Source organism: Antechinus flavipes, chromosome 3, assembly GCF_016432865.1.
Source record: "Antechinus flavipes isolate AdamAnt ecotype Samford, QLD, Australia chromosome 3, AdamAnt_v2, whole genome shotgun sequence".
NCBI lineage: Eukaryota > Metazoa > Chordata > Mammalia > Dasyuromorphia > Dasyuridae > Antechinus > Antechinus flavipes.
This window is the reverse complement of record NC_067400.1, coordinates 261,589,726-261,610,220: the sequence shown is the minus strand read 5'-3', so window position 1 is coordinate 261,610,220 and position 20,495 is coordinate 261,589,726. Positions and strand designations below refer to the sequence as shown.

Here is a 20,495-nt window from a genome sequence, read left to right as displayed (position 1 = left end):
GCTCGCTACCTTGGCAACAGAGTCTGAAGAGGAGAGTCCGTCCGTGAGCGGACTTCTTTCGACCCTCCCTCTACCCACGACGGGATCACTGTTCCGCCCTCCAGAGCGCCCCCTACACCCATTTTCCTCTTTCCTCTTTCTTTTTCCCTCCTCGTCCTGCCTCGCTCCCTCACCGCCCCCTTTGGGACTCCGTCCACGCCACCATCCCCCGCTTTCCAAAATGGCCGCTGCGCCCGGCATCTGCGGTCACGTGACCCTCCACATTCTCCGCTCTCGGCCTTTTTCTGGATAGCTCGGACTTCAGGGAGGCAACACGCAGGCGGGTGGGGGTGGGGTGGGGGCGGGGGAGGGGCAGGTTAGAACGGAGAAATCTCACGAGATCTCCCAAGCCCAGAGACAAGGAGCAGAAAGAGGAAGGAGAATTGGGGGGGAGGGTGAAGAGAAAAAGAATTTTCGCGAGATCTTGAGCGCTCCAAGTCTGGTACAAATCGGGGAAGAGGAGTTCTCGCGAGGGCTTGAGGGTTCGAGGACGAGGGGGGGTGGGGGGAGGGGGGAGGGGAAAGGACATAGGGGGGGTTTTAGTGAAAGAGAAGCTCTCGCGAATTTTTGAGGACTTTGCTCTGCTGAAGCAGTGGGAGAATATACGGATTGTTCCCGCGAGGTTAGGGCTGATTGATTGGCGCGGCAACCAGAAAAGAGAAGTGGTGGCAGTAGGGGGAGGTGTGGGCTGGGTAAGGAGAGGAGGCGACGGGGGACGGGCACGTCTTACGTGCTGACGTACAAGCCGTCGGAGTGGGTATATTAGGGCCGTGGCCGCGCCGGGCGTTCCAGAGCCGCAGTTCCCCGGTGAGAGGTGCTTTGCGGTGAGACATCCCACACACACAGTTGATCCGCAGTGGTAACGCCAGAGTCCCCGGTACTCTTCAGGGATGAGTCATGTGGCGGTGGAGAATGCGCTCGGGCTGGATCAGCAGGTAAGACGGCGAGGAGGGAAGGGGCTCGGCGCCGCGCGGATCTCATCATACTCCCGCCCTCCCCCCACAAGCCTGGCCTGTGGCGCAGTGCTAAACCCTGTTGGTCTGCGAGTACCCTGGTCGTGGGTCATATGCTCCGGGCCCGAGTAAGTCGCCTTCTCGGGGTTGTGGAGGGGGAGAGAGAGAGAAGTCGGAGAGAAGGTAGGGGAATAGCATGTGGAAAAGGACCTGGGAGAGGCGGGCTTTGTGTTGGGCCCGGCTCGCCCGAGGTATTGTCCGTGGTCCGCGCACAATGGCGGCTTTTGTGCGAGCGTGCGCAAGTGAGTCGGGAGGGAGAAGGGAGCGCGCGCCGGGAGCGCGCGCCGGGGGGGGTTGGGTGCGCGCGAGCTGGAGGGGGCTCTTTGTCTAGAGTCTTTTGTGCTACTCTCTGAGAGTGTTTGTGTCTTTTGAAGCTGGCTTCTGAGCAGGCCTTTGCATTAGCCAGGTAGTGGTTTGTTTCTGGTATTTGGTTAGGGCTGTTTTATATCGTGGAAGGTCTGAATGACGAGGTACCGAAGACCTGATACAAAGTGGCGGGGACGCGCGGGCTGACGGCCTTCGCTCTGGGTAATGGCGGCGGCCTCCTTTGTGTGCTGCTGCGTGGCTGGGCGGCGCTGCGGCCCGCTAGCGGGGTGGGGGGCGGGGGCGAGCTAGAAGCCGCCAGCGCAGGGGATGCGGAGGAGTCGAAAAGCACCAAGTAGGAACTTGGGTGCCCTATTTTTAAGTCATTCTCGTTGGTTTAAAGGGTTTGGAACTTGTTTTATCTCCCCTTTTGAAGGGAGATCTTTGATTCCACTGTCCCGGTTGGCGAAGCAGCGTTTCCGGAGTGGAAAGTTTTGTGACGCAGATGGGCCGAGGAGGGATTGTGGGGGGGCGGGGAGGGGGAGGGGAGGAGGAATGGGCCGGTCCGTGCGCCGTTGCGCCGGGTAGTGGAGATATGGAGGTGGGGGGAAGGCCGTGGGGGGGTGATATTCGAGTACTTAGGGTCAAGAGGCAGCATTACCCCTTAACGTTGTTAGCCATTTGTGATGCTTCTACTCTTAGGGGCCTTAAATTTGGCCTTCAGGCATGGGAGGTTTGAAAGGAAAAAATTCTAAAATTCCGATTTTGATGGAATAGAATTTTGTGATGAAGTATTGGGGAGGGCATTCAGCTATAGTTTATATACATTTGAGAAAAAAATGCCAGCAGTCTTTGTGTGAGAATTGAAAGGATGTGGCATGGAGAGGATTATAGCAATGCCACTTAGGCCTTTTCCAAGAAAAAGTCCATTGTTATGTTTAAATGAATTCAGGTACTTGATTGATTCTGCAGATGTAACAGCGATTAAGGTTTTCATCTGTCATGAGCAGCTAGGAGACCAGGGATTACCCAAATATCCATTGGGATATTTTACTTCTTGATTCTGATTAAGTTCTGAAAGTAAATGTTGTAGTCTTATTAGGTGTGTTTGCCAGTAAAACGTACTTGTCCAAAATTAGCCTTATGCAACAGCCTAGTAAAACTGGTTGGCAACAATGACCGGGAATCTGAGTATTGGGCATTTGCAGTTTGGAGGACTTTGAGGGATCTGTTTCATAATGATGCCATCATTTGTCTGTGAACTGTCGTTTGTAAGTGTGACTTTGTTTTACTACAAATGAAATGGTACCTTAGTGTTAAAGACACTCTAGAATTTTAGGAATGAATTAGAACCCTTATTGAATACAGAATTGAGTTGACCTTGACCTTTGTAGACCTTCCATAAACAAATTTAAGCAGTAGACACGAATTAGGCTTTCAGGATGAAGCTAATAGAAATTTACAAATGATAGGAATGGAAAGGAGTGTTTTAAAAACTGCCTTGTAGATTGTAAAATTTAAAGAGCTTTCATGGTTAAAAGATAGCTTTTTGTATCCCCCCAACCAAGCATGTTGGATATTGAGGGAGGGTAGGGCTCTATTGATTTAATTTTAAAGGGACAAGCTTTTATTTTAGTATAAATATGGATTACATCTTGGGAGTAAACATTACAAAGGTATACATGGGTCTTACTCTGCAAAAGAGGAATGGTATGGTATCTGCTTCCTACTTTACACGTGATATATTTTCATAGGTGATACATGGAGCAGGTTTACGTATATATGGCACTGCCATTTTTTTAATGAATGTCATATCTATATCCATTGACTTGAACTTTTAAATCATTCATCCTTATAAAGGTTAATTTTTAAACTCAGTATGCTTTTTTACTATGTGTGAGTCATTTCTGTAGGATATAGTGATGCTTACTTAAGTCCACTTTCTAGAGTAAAAGATATTTTTTAACCTAGGATTTTGAAGTTTTGTACTCAATGGGGAATAAATAAAAATGGAAATGAAAGGTTTAAAATAGGGAATGTGACCTTTAGGAATGATTGAGGTTAAGAGGTGGGAAAGAGCTAAAGAACTTGAAGTTTCTATTAGAATTTGAAATTTTAAGTGTTTTAATGCTCCAAATAGAGTAATTACAATCATATTAACATGTTTCCTCAGGGAAAGCAATTTTACATAAAAGATTTATATGCCCCAAAGTGGGAGGAACTTGAAGCTTTGAGAAATTGGATCTAGTTTAACATTTTACAGATGAGGACATTGAGGCACAGTAAAGTAGTGGGGTTTTTGAATCGCCTTAAGTCCTGGCTTAATCCTTAAATAGATGACCTTATTACTAGTCATTTACTTTTATTCTAAATATATAGCCCTATCCTTTAAAATGAGGCACAAAAATAAGTTATACGTTGGAAAAATCTGTAAAGTTGTACTCTCTTGTAAAAAACCAGATTTGGATGCATATTATGCATATAGGGATCAATATTTTTATAAAAATGATGTGAAACCTTGGATTAGCATATTTTTACATGTAAGACTTTATAATTTGAAGTTCCCATGAAAAGCTAAGCTTATAATAGGTCTTAATAATAGACAAATTTTAGCTCCAGTATTTTCCCAGTAGTAAGACTTTTAAAAATAAAATAGCCATGAGGATAATTTCTGTCTCCCACAAGCCTTAAGGTGGAGTGGGTAAGGAACTACGATACAGGCGTTTTTAGGTTAGGAAACAGGTTCTAGTTTTTAAGTAAATAACCCACGGGTTGTAGGTCAACAAACCTAGAAGCTAGAAATTGACTCTTAACACTTTTGCTTATTAATGTCACTTGGGATTTTTCTTTTCCTGTTCTCTTGTTTAATGTGTACTGACAGTGTAGTTTTATCTTTCCTTCTCTTTTCATCTAGTTTGCTGGCCTAGACCTGAATTCTTCAGATAATCAGAGTGGAGGAGGTACAGCGAGTAGTAAGTATAAAATATAGGTGAATTTTTATGGGGGGTGAGGGGGGAGCTTTTTTCTCTTGTGTCAACAATGCCAGGAAGCTCTTTCTTTAAAACTAGACTATTTTTTTTATAAAAGATTCAAAGACTTAATTTGGCTGTTTTTTTTAACCAGTAAAGACAGAACACCCCCATAAAATATTTGAATTTACCTTCTAAGTAGTTTTTATTCTGTCACTGGTACAAATCAGTGGGTATTGGGGGTGGGGAGGAGGATATTTGACCCAGTTTAAACTGAACAGGACTGAACTCTTTCTCATAGACCAAAAGAGTTCCCTATTAGTTAGGTCAGAACCAAGATTATCTGTTAGGGTGTTTAGGTGACTCAGTTGGAAGTTTTATAAAATATGTGAGAGATTGGCTATATATGTGAGGTTGGAATGGGATGTTGATTGCCCCCTTTTTTTTTTTAAGCAACATACTAGCCAAATGAATTTTTTTAGTTTTAATCTTTTATCATTTAAAAACTGCAAAGATAAAGTCACTGTAGACAAATGAGATGACTTTATTTAGATTTTTTTTTTTTACCATCCCATTCTCTAGAAATTCAGTAATCCCATTTTTCCTTTTTCTGATTACTTAAAAGCCAATGAATGGGGGGGGGGGTGAGAAAGAATCTTGATTTTTATAATCATCTTAGAAAACAAAAGACATGGAGTATAGGGCAACTTTTAATCCAACTTGGAAAGTAAAATTACAAGTCAGGGTTAGAAAACTATGAAGAGAAAGAGAATAAGGGTAAAGAGGTTGTTTATATCGATGAATGGCACTTTGCTCTTAATTTAATGAATAAGTTCTCCAAATAAGAAAGTGATAGTGACTCACTGCTCTTGACTTGGTAGATATATTTTCAAGTTATTCAAGCAGAGTGGTGAGTTGTTAAATTTTTGTTTTTGCTTGTTTTGAATGTGATGTTCCTATTGATCTAGTTTGACATTGTTATATCTTTGTACTTTAAATTAATTCAAGAACTGTTCCAACTTGGCTGGGGAAATCTTCAACCAAAATTTCAGTAGTCCCAAATTTGTTTTCTTTACAAATTTATTCTCAATCTCCTTCCCTTTTCCTACCCCCAATCATCTTAGAATTTTGTTTATTTTTCTTTAGTGGTAAATATTAATAAATAATAAGGTTAGCAAGTGAGATAAAGATGTTCTATTCACTAAAACCCTGATGTTTTTCCTTAGTTGAGCTAAACATTAAGTACATCTCCTTTGACAAAGCTCTCTTCTCTCTTCCAACTTTGGTCACCTTGTTTGTAAAGAACCTTTTTTTTCCCCCCTTAGAAGGACGTTATATTCCTCCTCATTTAAGGAACAGAGAAGCTTCTAAGGGTAAGACATTTTTCTAATGTATTTCATCTCAAACAAGATACGATTTCTCTCCCTTTTAAGTCATGAGAAACTTTATGAACTGATTTGTCTTTGTTGAGTACATAACTATTGAATAAATTGTAGAAGTTGTAATTACAACTGAAATGTTAATTTTTTAAAAAAAATTTATTACATTTTCAATGTCAAGTAATAGTAAAAAATAAATTGGCACATTTGCAGATAACATAATGAGCTGCTTTGCACATTTAGGATGGCAATAATTTTCTTGTATTTGAACTGTGATCATCCTGTATATGCTAACCACGTGTTCCTTTAGACTTTTTAAGTTTAGGACCATTTTACAATGTCATTACATAATATTGCTAACACAAACATTTCTGATTTAAATTGTAATCTTTAGTACTTTTAGTGGCACAATTTGATTATAAAGTGAACTCTACAGTAATTGTATTGGGTTGACATAAATGTTCACTATCTTAGAACTGTTAGAAAATAGCATTTTTATAGAATAAATAAAATGAAAGCTCATGGAGCTTTGGAGAAGTTGAGTTCAAATCTGGCCTGAGATTGGATATCTGTGTGACCCTGAACACTTCAATAACTGTCTGTTTTTTCATCTGGAAAATAGCAAACTACTTGGAGTATCTTTGTGAAGAAATCCCCAAATGGAATGGCTTACAACTGAAATTGAACAACATATAAGAATAGGCTAAATAATGTACTCTTCCCTAGATTATTCTCTATCCCTTCAGTTTTTTAACTGAAGAAATTGGGACTAAAAGTATCAGCAAGATTTTGAATTCAGGTTCCAAAGGAATATTAGGTCATCTTAATCTTATATGTAATACATTGTTCCCAACAAATAGTCATTCATCTTAATTACTTGGTGTAGTATTTGGTTGTTACTATTTAAAGGGTATAAAATTATGAATATAACTGCATCAAGTTAGACATCTAACTAGGTAAATGTCGAGTATTTTTAGGCTATTTAAAGCATAAAGTATACATGCTTTATGTATATAACAAAGTATATAAACACTCTCGTTGATATCCCCCCCTCCCTCCCCCCCAAATTAAACTTAAATGAAGGATGTTTTTAAATCCTACATGGAACACTATTGTGCTGAACTAAAAACAGAATTTAACTCATCTAATTTCTGGAATAAATAATCCTTAAGGATTTCTTTTCAGGGAGACAGCAGTTTTCAAAAATATTATACCAGGGACAAATTGGCACTTAATTTGGTATGGTTGAGGGGGTAATTTGACAATATCAGTTAGCCTTAAATCCTGTACTTAATATGATAGACTTCTGAAAACGACTTTTTGAAATTGGTAATGTTAATAACTTTCCTGAAATATTAGCTTAGTAGCTCTACCTAATTTTACTTTCACTGTTAATTGCACAAATGGGTAAGAGAATTGGTTCTTAATCAAATTTTTAGTGTGGCTTTCATGCCTGATTGCTAAGTAATATACAATTATTTTAGATTATGTATAAAAGTGACAAATGTTAATACTGTGGAAATTTATGTCGATTAATTGCATCATAGCAATGCTAAACAGGGGGATTAATTGCTTAACTATTTCAGAAATATAAATTTGGTTTTGTATTATGGATATTTTTGCTAAAATTTAATTATAATCTGAAGCATGATGCTCAGAGCAACATATAGGACTAAAAAAAGGAAACATTCTTAGTTTTTGGTTGGGGGGGTGGGGGGTGGGGAGGGTTAGAAAAGTAATATGCTCATGAATCTTGAATATGATAAAAGCAGTAGGAGGGAGCATCCTTGAATTTAAAGTTAAAAGTGGGATTTGAATCTAGAATATTCCTATGTGACTGGCCTTTATTTGGCCTTTTCATGTGTACATTTATGGGATTGGGCTAGATGATCTGTGAACATCTTCAGTTTTTAATGTAGAAAAGTATGGTATACATTATTTATACTTTGAAATGAGCTAAAGAAACACTAAATATTATTCCCTAATGTGTCCCTTTCTCTTCCTCACCCCTGTAAATAGTGAATTACATATAACTTTGTCAGCACAGTGTCTTAATTACCTCTAGTTTGCAAAGGTTTCAGAGAAAGTAGCAATGAAATAATTGGAATGGTCTTCTCATGTAATAACATTTTTATGGCAAAGAATAAGTGATTACGATTCCTGATAAATTGAAGCAAACTGTCTTATTATAACTGAAGAATATTTCGTTGTGTTCCACTGTTTTTATCCTTTTTTAAAGAACTACAAAAACAATTAAAATGTCTCATTTAATGTGTCTATAGATTTAACAGATTCCAAATACTACCATCTGGGCTGTTGCCCAAAAAAAAAGTTGTGAAACTTTTGGTTATATGGATGAGATTGTAATGCCCTGTTTCCTAATTAAGTACTTGGAGTTAAAAGAAGAAAGTCAATCTTGTTTCTTTTTTTTGTTAGGTTTCTATGATAAAGATAGTTCAGGGTGGAATTCTGGTAAAGATAAGGATGCATATAGCAGTTTTGGCTCTCGTAGTGATGCAAGAGGAAAGTCCAGTTTCTTCAGTGATCGTGGAAGTGGATCAAGAGGAAGGTGTGTGATTTGTTTTATTTTGACTATTCTCTTGCATGATTATACATAGCTGTCTTGATAGTAAATTTTTTGATGTCAGAAAAATCCCCATGCTTGTTCTTTATTGACTCTTAAATGGCTTTTTTTTAATTGAAAAATCTATTTCCTGCATATGGAGTATTTTTTATACACACACATATACACATATGTGTGTGTGTATATGTAATCATGCTTTTTAAGTCATGAGAGATCTTAAAGATTGTTCTAGCAAAGAGATCTGCACCACTGTTAATCTTTGATATTTTAATATTTAGAATATAGGCTAATTATAGAGAATAGCCTAACTTGTTGGAGGTTTTTGTGGGTTTATTTTTTTTTTCCATAAATTTTAAACACCTTGTATTTTTGATTACACGAGTGTGGTGAACTGACTTTATAGCTGTGCTTAATCCTGTATCCTGATTTTTCGCAAACATGATATACCAGGCCTAAAACTAAACACATCTTAATTCAGGTAAGGACTGTTTTCTACCTTTTGTCCCAAGTCTCATATTGGGGAATTCTTTCCTATAAAGATTGTAATATAACTGGGGAAAGCAGTACTTTGAGGCTAGTGGTTTTCCCCAAATAACATTTTTCATGAACAACTTGGGTAAAATGTAGGAGTGAGCTATGTCCTAATAATAATTGGAAGCTCATAAAATGTTTATCTGACTCTTAAATGAGCCATTGGCCTGTTTTTGATAAGTCTAGAGACAGATATAATAGCATGCTTGGAAAAAGGAAGAAAAAATGAGAAAGCATATTTGGCTAATTTGAAGAAGTGTTGGTGAGAAGCCAGAATGTTGAGAGTCAATTTGAATTGTACCTCTAAAGTAGACTGGTTTGTGGTTTTTGAAACACACTCCCTTAGGTATTGCTTTGTAAATCAGATTAGGGGTATCTTATAAAATTGGGTGATTTTTATTTTTTTTCCCCTAAATGGGTGGTGTATGTGATGGTTACTTTCTACTGTTTAGATTTGATGATCGTGGAAGAAGTGACTACGATGGCATTGGCAGTCGTGGTGACAGAGGTGGCTTTGGCAAATTTGAACGGAGTGGGAATAGTCGGTGGTCTGATAAATCAGATGAAGATGACTGGTCAAAACCACTTCCACCAAGTGATCGCTTGGAGCAGTAAGTAATTTCCAAAATATTGATTCAGTGTTTTAACTTTAGTTATGTCTTATAGTAACTACTATTGAACTTTTGGTTTCAGGGAACTCTTCTCTGGAGGAAACACTGGAATTAACTTTGAGAAATATGACGACATTCCTGTTGAGGCAACAGGCAATAACTGCCCCCCACATATTGAAAGTGTAAGCCCTTGATATTTTATAAAGAAGGTGGCCATATATGTGTCTCTTCCTTCCCCTAGTGTTCTGTACTTGTTATCTAAAAGGTTCCTTTTTAGATTTCAGAATTTCTGAAGCTATAGCAGTGGACCATAGTTAATTTATTTCTTAAATTTGTCCACAGTGTGAAATGAGAGAATGAATGTTGTTCACTATTACAACTAAATAATATCCCACCTTCCTAGGGAAAAACAAAATAAAACTGAGCAAGTGATGTTGGGGGGGGAGGGAGAGGTATTGACTATAAGTTGCTCATTTCCTTTTGATAAAGTTCTCAGTGGAACTTAAATATATGTAGTTGAGATTGACTTATCTTTGAGTGGGGTGCTTAACTTTTCTTGAGTAATAGTCGTTCTAGTTAATATATTCATTTTCACATTTATTTCTTGACAGTTTAGCGATGTTGAGATGGGAGAAATTATCATGGGAAATATTGAACTTACTCGTTACACTCGTCCTACTCCAGTGCAGAAACATGCTATTCCTATTATCAAAGAAAAGAGAGACTTGATGGCTTGTGCCCAAACAGGTACAGTTATTCAACACCTAAGTATTCCTTATGAGAAGTGACCTAAATCTTATTTTTCCTCGGATCTGTCTTTATATTTTATATGAAGTTGGCTAACATGAAATCCATTCTTGCCTCAGTGCTGATTCACAGTACAATTTAGCAAATAAGTTACTATATAAACAACGGGAAATTAAAAGATACTTTATTACCACGATGTAGTATACTAGAACACATTTTGACTAGAATAGAAAAGTAACAGTTGGGTGATTTCTTGCTTATCCTTTGAAAAGACACATTTGTAATATTTACTAGGAGTAAAATTTACTTAAATTCCCCATGAGAATACTGAATGATTTACTTTTTGTTTCCTTTAATAGGATCTGGAAAAACTGCTGCATTTCTTCTGCCAATTTTGAGTCAGATTTACACAGATGGCCCAGGCGAAGCATTGAGGGCTATGAAGGTTTGTTTTCCTGTTCATGAATGATAAAATTTTGTTTGCCCTAATGGTGACAGGTCATGAGTTTTTAAAACAAAGCCTAAGGTACAATCTCAGATCAGTCTATTTTAGTGTATGCTTGTCATCTTGTTCTTCTATCAGATAACTTAAAAAAGATGAATCAGATTTTGATAGTTTCTAATTAAACTTTTATATTATGGTCTCCTTAGAATAAAGTTTTTGAATGCCTGAAATGAAATATATAGATGTCAAATTAAACCATTTTATTGAAATATTTATTTATTATTTCTTTAATTTAGTTACTACAAGAAAAATCTTTGCTTTAGACTGAAATTTTCTTGTTTGACATCTTTAATAGTGATTCACATATTAATGGGGACTTTTAACATGGCTTAATCCCATTAGTGGGAGTCAGAACTAAAGAAATGCTGATCTAACACTTTTAAGACATTCTTGTGCTTTTTTTTTTTTTTAAATAAATAAAATGATTCGTTTTGTAGGAAAATGGAAGGTATGGGCGTCGCAAACAATATCCAATCTCCCTGGTTTTAGCACCAACGAGAGAATTAGCAGTACAGATCTATGAGGAAGCCAGAAAGGTAATCTTGTTATTGGTGATTTAGTCTTACCACTAAAAATAATTTCTATGACTACTTTGAAATATACAATAAAAATTTTTTTTTAATAGTTTTCATATCGATCCAGAGTTCGTCCATGCGTAGTCTATGGTGGTGCCGATATTGGTCAGCAGATTCGAGACTTAGAACGTGGATGCCACTTACTTGTGGCAACACCAGGACGTCTAGTAGATATGATGGAAAGAGGAAAGATTGGCTTAGATTTTTGCAAGTATGTTAATAATTGTCTTAGTTATTTTGCCTATGTTAGCTTCTTTTAGTTACCCTGAAAATGAGAATTCTTTTTTTACAAGTCCCTTTGACAAATTTTATTTTAAAAAGAAAGCCATAAAAAAAAAAAAAAAAAAAAAAAAAAAAAAAAAAAAAAAAAAAAAACTTAAAATTTGAGGATTGTGGTGTCTATAGCAAAGTAAACTTTTATACCCTTAATTATTAGAAGGTTGTTAATGATTTTTTGCTTGGTCAAATTTTTATTTCAATCATAAGTTTGAACAATATATTGACACTTTTTCTGCCATCAGGTATCTAGTGTTGGATGAAGCTGATCGAATGCTCGATATGGGGTTTGAGCCTCAGATTCGTCGTATTGTTGAGCAAGATACTATGCCACAAAAGGGAGTTCGCCACACTATGATGTTTAGTGCTACTTTCCCCAAGGAAATACAGGTACAATTTAAGTTTTTTAAATGACATATATTTAGATGATGTTATTTATTTCAGTGAATACTAAATTTGTTTTCTTCCTATAGATGCTTGCTCGTGACTTCTTGGATGAATATATCTTTCTGGCTGTAGGCAGAGTTGGCTCTACTTCTGAGAACATCACACAGAAAGTAGTGTGGGTGGAAGAAGCAGACAAACGGTCATTTCTGCTTGACCTCCTAAATGCCACAGGTAAAGAAAATTACGACGAATTTCAGCACAGCTCTGGTGGCTCAGGTAATGAGAATCTGTGTTAGTTGGAGGAAAAGCTTTTAGTCTTTACCTCTTTGTTCATAACATGCTATTGAAACATTCTGTTTGAATTACTTCAGTTTGCATGCTTTAAGTGCAACTAAAAATTCAACTGGTATAAAACTTTCACCACTTGGTGGTGCTCAGTATTTATAAATTATCCTAGTGTTGAAGCAGTCTTTTCTATCTTTCCAAATTCAGGCAAAGATTCACTGACCTTAGTGTTTGTGGAGACCAAAAAGGGGGCAGATTCCTTAGAAGATTTCTTATACCATGAAGGATATGCTTGTACCAGTATCCACGGAGACCGATCTCAGAGAGATCGAGAAGAAGCACTTCACCAGTTCCGCTCAGGAAAAAGCCCAATTTTAGTAGCTACAGCAGTAAGCAACATTAATTTTGTTCAGATCTCAATAAGTATTTTTAAAAATCAACCAGACCTAAACAAAGTTGTTTTTCAGGTAGCTGCAAGAGGACTGGATATTTCAAATGTGAAACATGTCATAAACTTTGATTTGCCGAGTGATATTGAAGAATATGTACATCGAATTGGTCGTACAGGTCGTGTTGGGAACCTTGGTAAGAGAAACTTAATTAACTGTATGTTGCATTGTGACTTCTTGCAAAACATTTATTGGAATTCTCAAACTCAAGCTATAAATTCCACAGAGTGGTTAAATATTCTATTTGTGAACTAATTAAATAATTTTGTGATTTCTACAGAAATAAGGACATTTGATTAGATTGGGCTAGTAGTAATAATGGAGGAATAAAAAAATGCTTTGTCGAAAGCAAAGCCTGAAATAATTCCTTTTGACTCGTTTTAGGTCTTGCCACTTCATTCTTCAATGATAGGAATGCCAATATCACCAAGGATTTGCTGGATCTTCTTGTTGAAGCTAAACAAGAAGTGCCATCATGGCTAGAAAATATGGCTTATGAACATCACTATAAGGGTAGCAGTCGTGGACGTTCTAAGAGGTACTACAGCTAAACTTCATTCTCAATCCAATAGTAAATCTTTTTATGGAATCACGGTATAATGCGTCTTTATTTTTTCTCTCCTCACAGTAGTAGATTCAGTGGAGGTTTTGGTGCCAGAGACTATCGACAAAGTAGTGGTGCCAGCAGTTCTAGCTTTAGTAGTAGTCGAGCAAGCAGCAGCCGCAGTGGTGGCGGAGGTGGTGGTCATGGTAGTAGCAGAGGATTTGGTGGAGGTAAGTTCATTCAAACTTTTAAACTTTAGCCTGAAGGTGATTTTTAAGGAAGAATGTGGCATCTAATATGTATGCTTTTTTGTTTGTTTAAGGTGGCTATGGAGGCTTCTACAACAGTGATGGATATGGAGGAAATTATAACTCCCAGGGGGTTGACTGGTGGGGAAATTGAATCTGCTCACAGCAGGTCACCCTACCAAACAAGCTAATATGGAAACCACATGTAACTTAGCCAGACTATACCTTGTGTAGCTTCAAGAACTCGCAGTACATTACCAGCTGTGATTCTCCACTGAAATTTTTTTTTTAAGGGAGCTCAAGGTCACAAGAAGAAATGAAAGGAACAATCAGCAGCCCTATTCAGAAGGTGGTTTGAAGACTTCATTGCTGTAGTTTGGATTAACTCCCCTCCCACCCATCCCTACCCCAAACTGCATTTATAATTTTGTGACTGAGGATCATTTGTTTGTTAATGTACTGTGCCTTTAACTTTAGACAACTTTTATTTTGATGTCCTGTTGGCTCAGTAATGCTCAAGATATCAATTGTTTTGACAAAATAAATTTACTGAACTTGGGCTAAAATCAAACCTTGGCACACAGGTGTGATACAACTTAAACAGGAATCATCGATTCATCCATAAATATTACAAGGAAAAACTTATGCGGTAGCCTGCATTAGGGCTTTTGATACTTGCAGATTTGGAAAAACAAAACCAAAAACCAAAACAAACATCTTGAAGCATATCAATGGAATTAGTTTCTAATGTGGCAAACTGTACTAAGTTAAAGTTCTGATTTGCTCACTCTATCCTGGATAGGTACTTAGAACCTGATAGTCTTTAATAAGCCATTCCAGTCATGATGAGGTGATGTATGAATACATGCATACATTCAAAGCACTGTTTTCGAAGTTAATGCAAGTAAATACAGCAATTCCTCTTTCAATGTTTAGGCAGATCATTAATGTGAGCTAGCCAAATGTGGGCAGAATATTACAGGGAAAGTTTAAAGGTCTGATAACTTGAAATAGTTTTTAGGAGAATTCATCTATTTAGACTTTTTAAATGCCTGCCATAAATGAAAATTGAAATGGTAGAATGGCTGACCACAGCAGTGATCGGTCCTCTTTAAGGGCCTGGCTGATTTTGGTCTAATAACGCATGCTAGTGTTGATGTTTTTTGGTCAAGAGGGTATGAACAGGAAGAATTATGCAGCAGGCTTTATTTTAATGCAGATTCACATTACTCTGTTCAAGCTGCGTTGAGATGTTAAACTGGCTTACTGTAGACTTTGTAAAAATGGCTCCAGAAGAGTAACAAACTGAAATCTTTTGAGATCACAGAGGTTGGAAATATGTACATAACTGCACAAGGTGTCAATTCTGCTATCAGTGCAGTTTTAGTCAGTTTTAGTTGCATAGGTTTCCATTGTATTTATAGTCTGTTTATGCTAAATCTGGCCAAAGATGAGTATTGTCCACCACTAAAAATGCCTCTGCCACTTGGAATTTCTGTGCTAACTTTGTGGCCAGAGTGCCGTGATCAAAACTCTCGATCTTTTTTCAGTGGCATAGGAAGACGGCAAAAATCTCCTAAAGTGCAATAGATATTCAAGTGTATTGTGCCTTGTTATAAAACTTTTATTAAGTAGGTGCACTTGACAGTATTGAGGTCATTTGTTATGGTGCTATTTCAATTAGTCTAGGTTTAGGCCCTTGTACATTTTGCCCATAACTTTTTACAAAATTCTTCTTTTATTGCACATTCAGAGAATTTTATATATATGTCTTGTGTGCGTGTCCTTAAACTTCCAATCTTATTTTGTCTCTTGGAGATTGTTGAACGCAGCTTGTCTAAGAAGGGGAAGGGACTAGATTCTAAAATTTATTTGGGACCATGGGAATGATAGTTGGGAAGAAAACTATTTGCACACGACAGATTTCTAGATACTTTTTGCTGCTAGTTTTGTGTAATATTTATTGAACATTTTGAAAAATATTTATTTTTGTAAGCCTAAAAGTGATTCTTTGAAAGTTTAAAGAAACTTGACCAAAAGACAGTACAAAAACACTGGCACTTGAATGTTGAATGTCACCGTATGCGTGAAATTATATATTTCGGGGTAGTGTGAGCTTTTAATGTTAAGTCATATTAAACTCTTAAGTCAAATTAAGCAGACCCGGCATTGGCAGTGTAGCCATAACTTTCTGATGTTAGTAAAACAAAATTGGCAACTTGAAATTAAAACATGCCAAGGTTTTGATACACTTGTCTTAAGATATTAATGAAACACTTCTAAACACTGATGTGAAGTGTCCAGATTCTCAGATGTTTGTTGCGTGAGTTTTGTTTAGTTGTGTGTTTTTTTTTTTTTTTTTTTTTTTTTTTTTGTTTGTTTTTGTTTTTGTTTTTTTTTTTCTCCGTGAATGTCTGGCACATTGCAATCCTCAAACATGTGGTTATCTTTGTTGTATTGGCATAATCAGTGACTTGTGCATTCAGCGGTAACATTTTAGCAAGTTTTATCAGCCAGCAATATTTTCAGTTCATAAATAAGGATTCAAATCATATGCAAGAATGGATTTAAACTTGCTGAATGTAAAGATTGAACTTCAAGTCACTGTAGGTTTAGTAATTGCTTATTGTATTAGTTTAGATGCTAGCACTGCATGTGCTGTGCATATTCTGATTTTATTAAAATAAAAAGTTGAACTGCAGAGTCTACTTTTCTTTGTTGCTCTCACTTGCAGCCCAATATTAGGTGAAAGTAAATACAGATTGCTTTGTAAAAAATTCCTGTTACTTTTTCAACTATAAATGAGTGTGAAATGGGAAATTTTAAGTTTTTATCCTAACATCCAGTATACAGATAAGTTGTTTCTTAGAAATACACTAAAATAACTTTAGTGGCTCAAGTCAGTAACTATTTAGTAACAGACTGGAGTTGGAGTTGGAAAATTCCACATTTGCCACCAACTATCAACTTATCTGTGACCTTGTGAAAGTTCATGACCTCTCCTTGTGTATAATGAGTGGGATATATTGGATAAATTCTATCCAATTTTAAATAGTAAGAAATTTGATAGATAACAGGCATTGGTGGTAAAGGGACATAGATATATTGCAAGATAAAAACGGGTAGGGTTTGGCCTGGGTTCTTAATGAACTTCATGTTAACTTAGCTAGGGGAGTTATGTCTGTTAGCTTTTAAAAGCCCAACTGCATTTTAGAAACAATTTATTAAACCTATTCTAAGCAGGATACTTGGGGATATGAACTGGCCCTGTCATCAAGAAGTTGATATCCTGAGTTAAAAATAGGTACATAAACACATAAAGCAATTTCAAGCAAGTGTACCAGTAAACAGCAATCTTAAAAGTTGTAGGAAGAAAAGGAATGAGACCTTAGGCTTGGGAGGAGGCAGTTAACATCTCAATTGTATGCTTGGTGAGTGGAAACGGTAGATAAGGAAGACTGACATGTAGTCCTGTGCTAACGATTTATACCCCGGTAAGCCTCAAATCAACATCCTAAATAGAATGTAATTTTTGAAAACATGTTAGGAATTGCTCTTGCCTAACTGGCTAAGGGAAAATCGACTGAATCAAATTTAATTATATAGGTTATGTAAAAATGAGTTGTGTACAAAAATTAGAATTAAAAAGATTGTCAACCTGGGGAAATTGTTCTTGATGTCACTTATCCCAATAAATGGTCATAAGATGACTGGATAGACCTTTCAAAAAGGAAATAACACTTTAAATCACTACTATTAAATTCAAATTGGCAACTGAAGCTTCATTTCAATGACAAAATTGGCTAAAGTGAATAAAGAATGGAAATGATTGCAGGGTTGCAGGAAGACGGGCTCATTAACACTTGGAAGTGGGCTGGCCTGACCATTCTGAAAAAAAAAAAATTGGAATTCTTTTGTCAAGTCTCTGAACTTCATTCTGGCCATTTTCCTCATGCTGTTGCATGCCTCTGTGGACCCCCTTGGTCTCCAATCTGCGCTTCTGCCTTCTGCCTAGGGGCCTTTCATTCCTGATTGATGCGAGTTCACCATATACAACAGCCACAGACTCACCGCTCTGCATTCTGGCAATCTTATCAAGGATGTGGCAATCTATTGCCCAAGACTCAATCTGTCCCTTTGACTTCCCAGAGCATAATTTCCTGGCTACCATTTTCCTGTGTGTGTTGTTTTCCTCTGAGAATGTAAGCTCCTTGAGGGCAGGAACTATTAATTGCTTTTTGTATTTGTATCTCCAGTGCTTAGCACAGTGCCTAGCATGTAGTAAATGCTTAATAAATGCTTTAATTCATTCATTCTCTATCTTGCAATCCTACTACCGGGCACAAGGAGGCTAAAGACAAGCAGAAATCTATCATAGCACATTTTATTGCAGCAAAGGGCTAGAAACTGATGCTTAAAAATTGGGGAATGATGACAACCTGTGGAATATAGAATATGTTGAAAATACGAGAAGTAGAAAATCAGAAAACATGGGAAGATTATATGGGACGATCAATGAAAGATGAGAAAAAAGTGGGTAGAGTTGTAATGAATATGCTGAAATAAGCAGAACCAGAATGATGATTCTAATCTATGAAAACACTTAAAAGCTGGATTCTGACTAAAAGATGATAAGAAATAATAAAGCTATAGAATATGATAAACATGTATCAGAGGTGGGTGCATGAGTTGAATTAAGTTTTTCTCCAGAGAACTTGATGTGAAAAGGGATAGTGGGGGAGGTGGGCATATTCAGAAATAATGTAACAAAAGGTGTTGCTGAAACTTATATTGAATAAAAAGTGCCCAGGAGGTACTGTTCTGAGAGCAGGTTGCAATGCAACAATTCTGGAAATTAATGCTTCAGCACTTTGAAGTTATATCAACCTATTGACTCATTAAGCTCTAGTATCCTTTCCATCTTTTCTGAAACCCAGAACTGCAGCTAACTGCATGTAGGGGATCAACCAGAAGTCTCAAGAAAAGTTAGCTTTTCTCCTTAACCCTACTAATTGTCACTTCACTTTGATACTTTAACCCAATTTCCCATGTTTAAAAAAAAAAAAAAATCTAGCTCCTCTACATCAATGGCTTCAAATGCTAATAACGGAGCATTAAACTATAAGGATATTTGAGGGCCACCTAATAACTTATTTCCCAATTAGTGTAGTATGATTTAATATACTTGGGAATGTGGGGGTTTTCATCTTTTCATCACTTTTTCAGACAGTAAATCCACTGAGTTTGCACCTTCATATCTACCTGTACTCTCTGCCCTAATAAGTCAACCAATTCAGTGTAAAAAATATTTCCATAACTATATGATGTATTTGGTTTTCTGGGGACATGAAAACTAAAATCTCTTGAGTTTATATTAAATGTGGGATAGAGGGACAGAAGGAAAGGGAGAAGGAGACATGATGGTGCTATAAATACAAAAGGCAAAAAATGAGATCAAGAGTAGGTTTCATGGAGAATGAGTTTAAATCCTGCCCTTAAGCTTAACTCCATGACCTTGAACAGGTCCCTCAAAGGTCTCCAAATTCAATTTCATCTTTAAAAGATTAGATGAAGGTTCGAGGATGTGGCGTTCTCTTCTATATGAATTCATCTGAAGACGGAGTCTTGTAACTTTAGAGTACAAGAAAGAGCAGAGGTATCAATTTAGGCAATAGATTGGTGGACATTTAAAAAAATAGGTTTTTTTTTTTTTTTTTTTTTTGGTATCTTTGTTTTCATATATATTTTTTCACCTCCCTTTTTAAGCCATCTCTTTAATAAAATAATTTTTTAAAAAAATAGAATTTCAGCAAAAACACCGCAACTGGCTCCATAAGTGTATTTAATATCCCATATCCATAATCTCCCCCACCCCCACCCCCACTCCCATCACTTCAAGGATTTGGGAGATAAATCATTAATTCTCCTGGGACAAAAATTGGTCATCACAGTTATACAGTATTCTTGCTTGTTTGCATGTTAGAGTCATTGCATGTATTATTTTTTTTAGCATTCCAATGCCTTCATTATGCTACAGTGATTCATGTAACCCCATGCTTGTATAGATTCTGCATTGATCATTTGTTAATGGTCCAATATTCTGTCATATGCATTTATTCCCTAATTGACAAGGGATGTTTCTTATTTCCAGTTCTTGGCTACCATAAAAAAGTGCTGCTATGTATATCTAGGTATATGTGGGACCTTTTTCTCTTTTACCTTGAAGTCATTTATACCTAGAGGATGGGATCTTTGTATTAAAAGATGTGGACTTTGTTGTTTTCACTCATATCTAACTTTGTGACTCCATTTATGGTTTTTTTTGGCAAAGATAGTGGAGTGGCTTACCATTTCCTTCTCCAGTTGACTTTATAGACCAAGAACTGAGGCAAACTGGGTTAAGTTAGTTGTCCAGGGTCATATTGACTTTATAGACCAAGAACTGAGGCAAACTGGGTTAAGTTAGTTGTCCAGGGTCATATGTGTATGAGATTTGAACTCTGGAAGATGAGTCTGATTCTAGGCTGGCACTCTATCCACTAGCTGCCTATGGGCATTTTAGTCACTTAAAATGCATCTCAAATTGCTTTCCAGAATAGCCAGATTAATTTATAGTCCAACAGTCTTATTTGCCCACAATTAAAAAAAAAATTTCAGCTTTTATCATTTTTGCCTGTTTGCTGGGTGAGAGAGGGAATTTCAAGAGTTGTTTTGATTTGTATTCTCATTCATAGAGATTTGGATATGTCTTTCATATAATTGTTAATAGCTTGGAATTTTTTATTTTGAGAATTGTTCACCATCTTTATTTTCTTTGGGAATGGTTCTTGGCCATATCTGTGTCAATTCCTTATATCTTAAATATACTTATATCTCCTTATATGTCCTTAAATATCAGACCCTTTAGCAAACATTTGATATAAAGATTTTCCCCAAGCAATAGTTTCTCTTCTTAGATTGAGTTTTTTTAAATGCATTTTATTTCATCTCTTGTTTTCCTAGTCATAACTGTGTTTAATTTCATTTCTTTAGAGGCAATTAATGATTTAA

The 20,495-nt window shown here is 36.8% G+C and overlaps 1 protein-coding gene across 5 annotated transcripts; it reads left to right on the top strand.

The window, feature by feature from the left end:
* Positions 1–771: 771 nt before the first annotated feature.
* On the top strand, positions 772–17,758 carry DDX3X (DEAD-box helicase 3 X-linked). Of its 5 annotated transcripts, none has more exons than XM_051985016.1 (17): positions 772–974; positions 4,270–4,327; positions 5,650–5,697; positions 8,140–8,272; positions 9,271–9,429; positions 9,512–9,611; positions 10,041–10,176; positions 10,536–10,621; positions 11,119–11,217; positions 11,307–11,467; positions 11,778–11,922; positions 12,006–12,195; positions 12,412–12,593; positions 12,672–12,789; positions 13,038–13,191; positions 13,285–13,427; positions 13,520–17,758. In XM_051985016.1, exons 1-17 carry the CDS (start codon positions 930–932, stop codon positions 13,597–13,599), a joined length of 2,037 nt encoding a protein of 678 aa, XP_051840976.1. In that variant the 5' UTR covers positions 772–929; the 3' UTR covers positions 13,600–17,758. The 5 variants fall into 5 exon arrangements, with proteins under 5 accessions (XP_051840976.1, XP_051840979.1, XP_051840975.1 ...); XM_051985019.1 differs by having other exon boundaries at positions 794–974; positions 12,006–12,150; XM_051985015.1 differs by having other exon boundaries at positions 801–974; positions 13,282–13,427.
* Positions 17,759–20,495: the final 2,737 nt, after the last annotated feature.

Coding starts and splice junctions, on each gene's coding strand:
- DDX3X (XM_051985015.1), top strand. CDS start 930: ATGAGTCATGTGGCGGTGGAGAATGCGCTCGGGCTGGATCAGCAG. Junction 9,430..9,511: donor CCAAGTGATCGCTTGGAGCA/GTAAGTAATTTC, acceptor TTTTGGTTTCAG/GGAACTCTTCTCTGGAGGAA. Junction 11,218..11,306: donor TCTATGAGGAAGCCAGAAAG/GTAATCTTGTTA, acceptor TTTTTTTAATAG/TTTTCATATCGATCCAGAGT.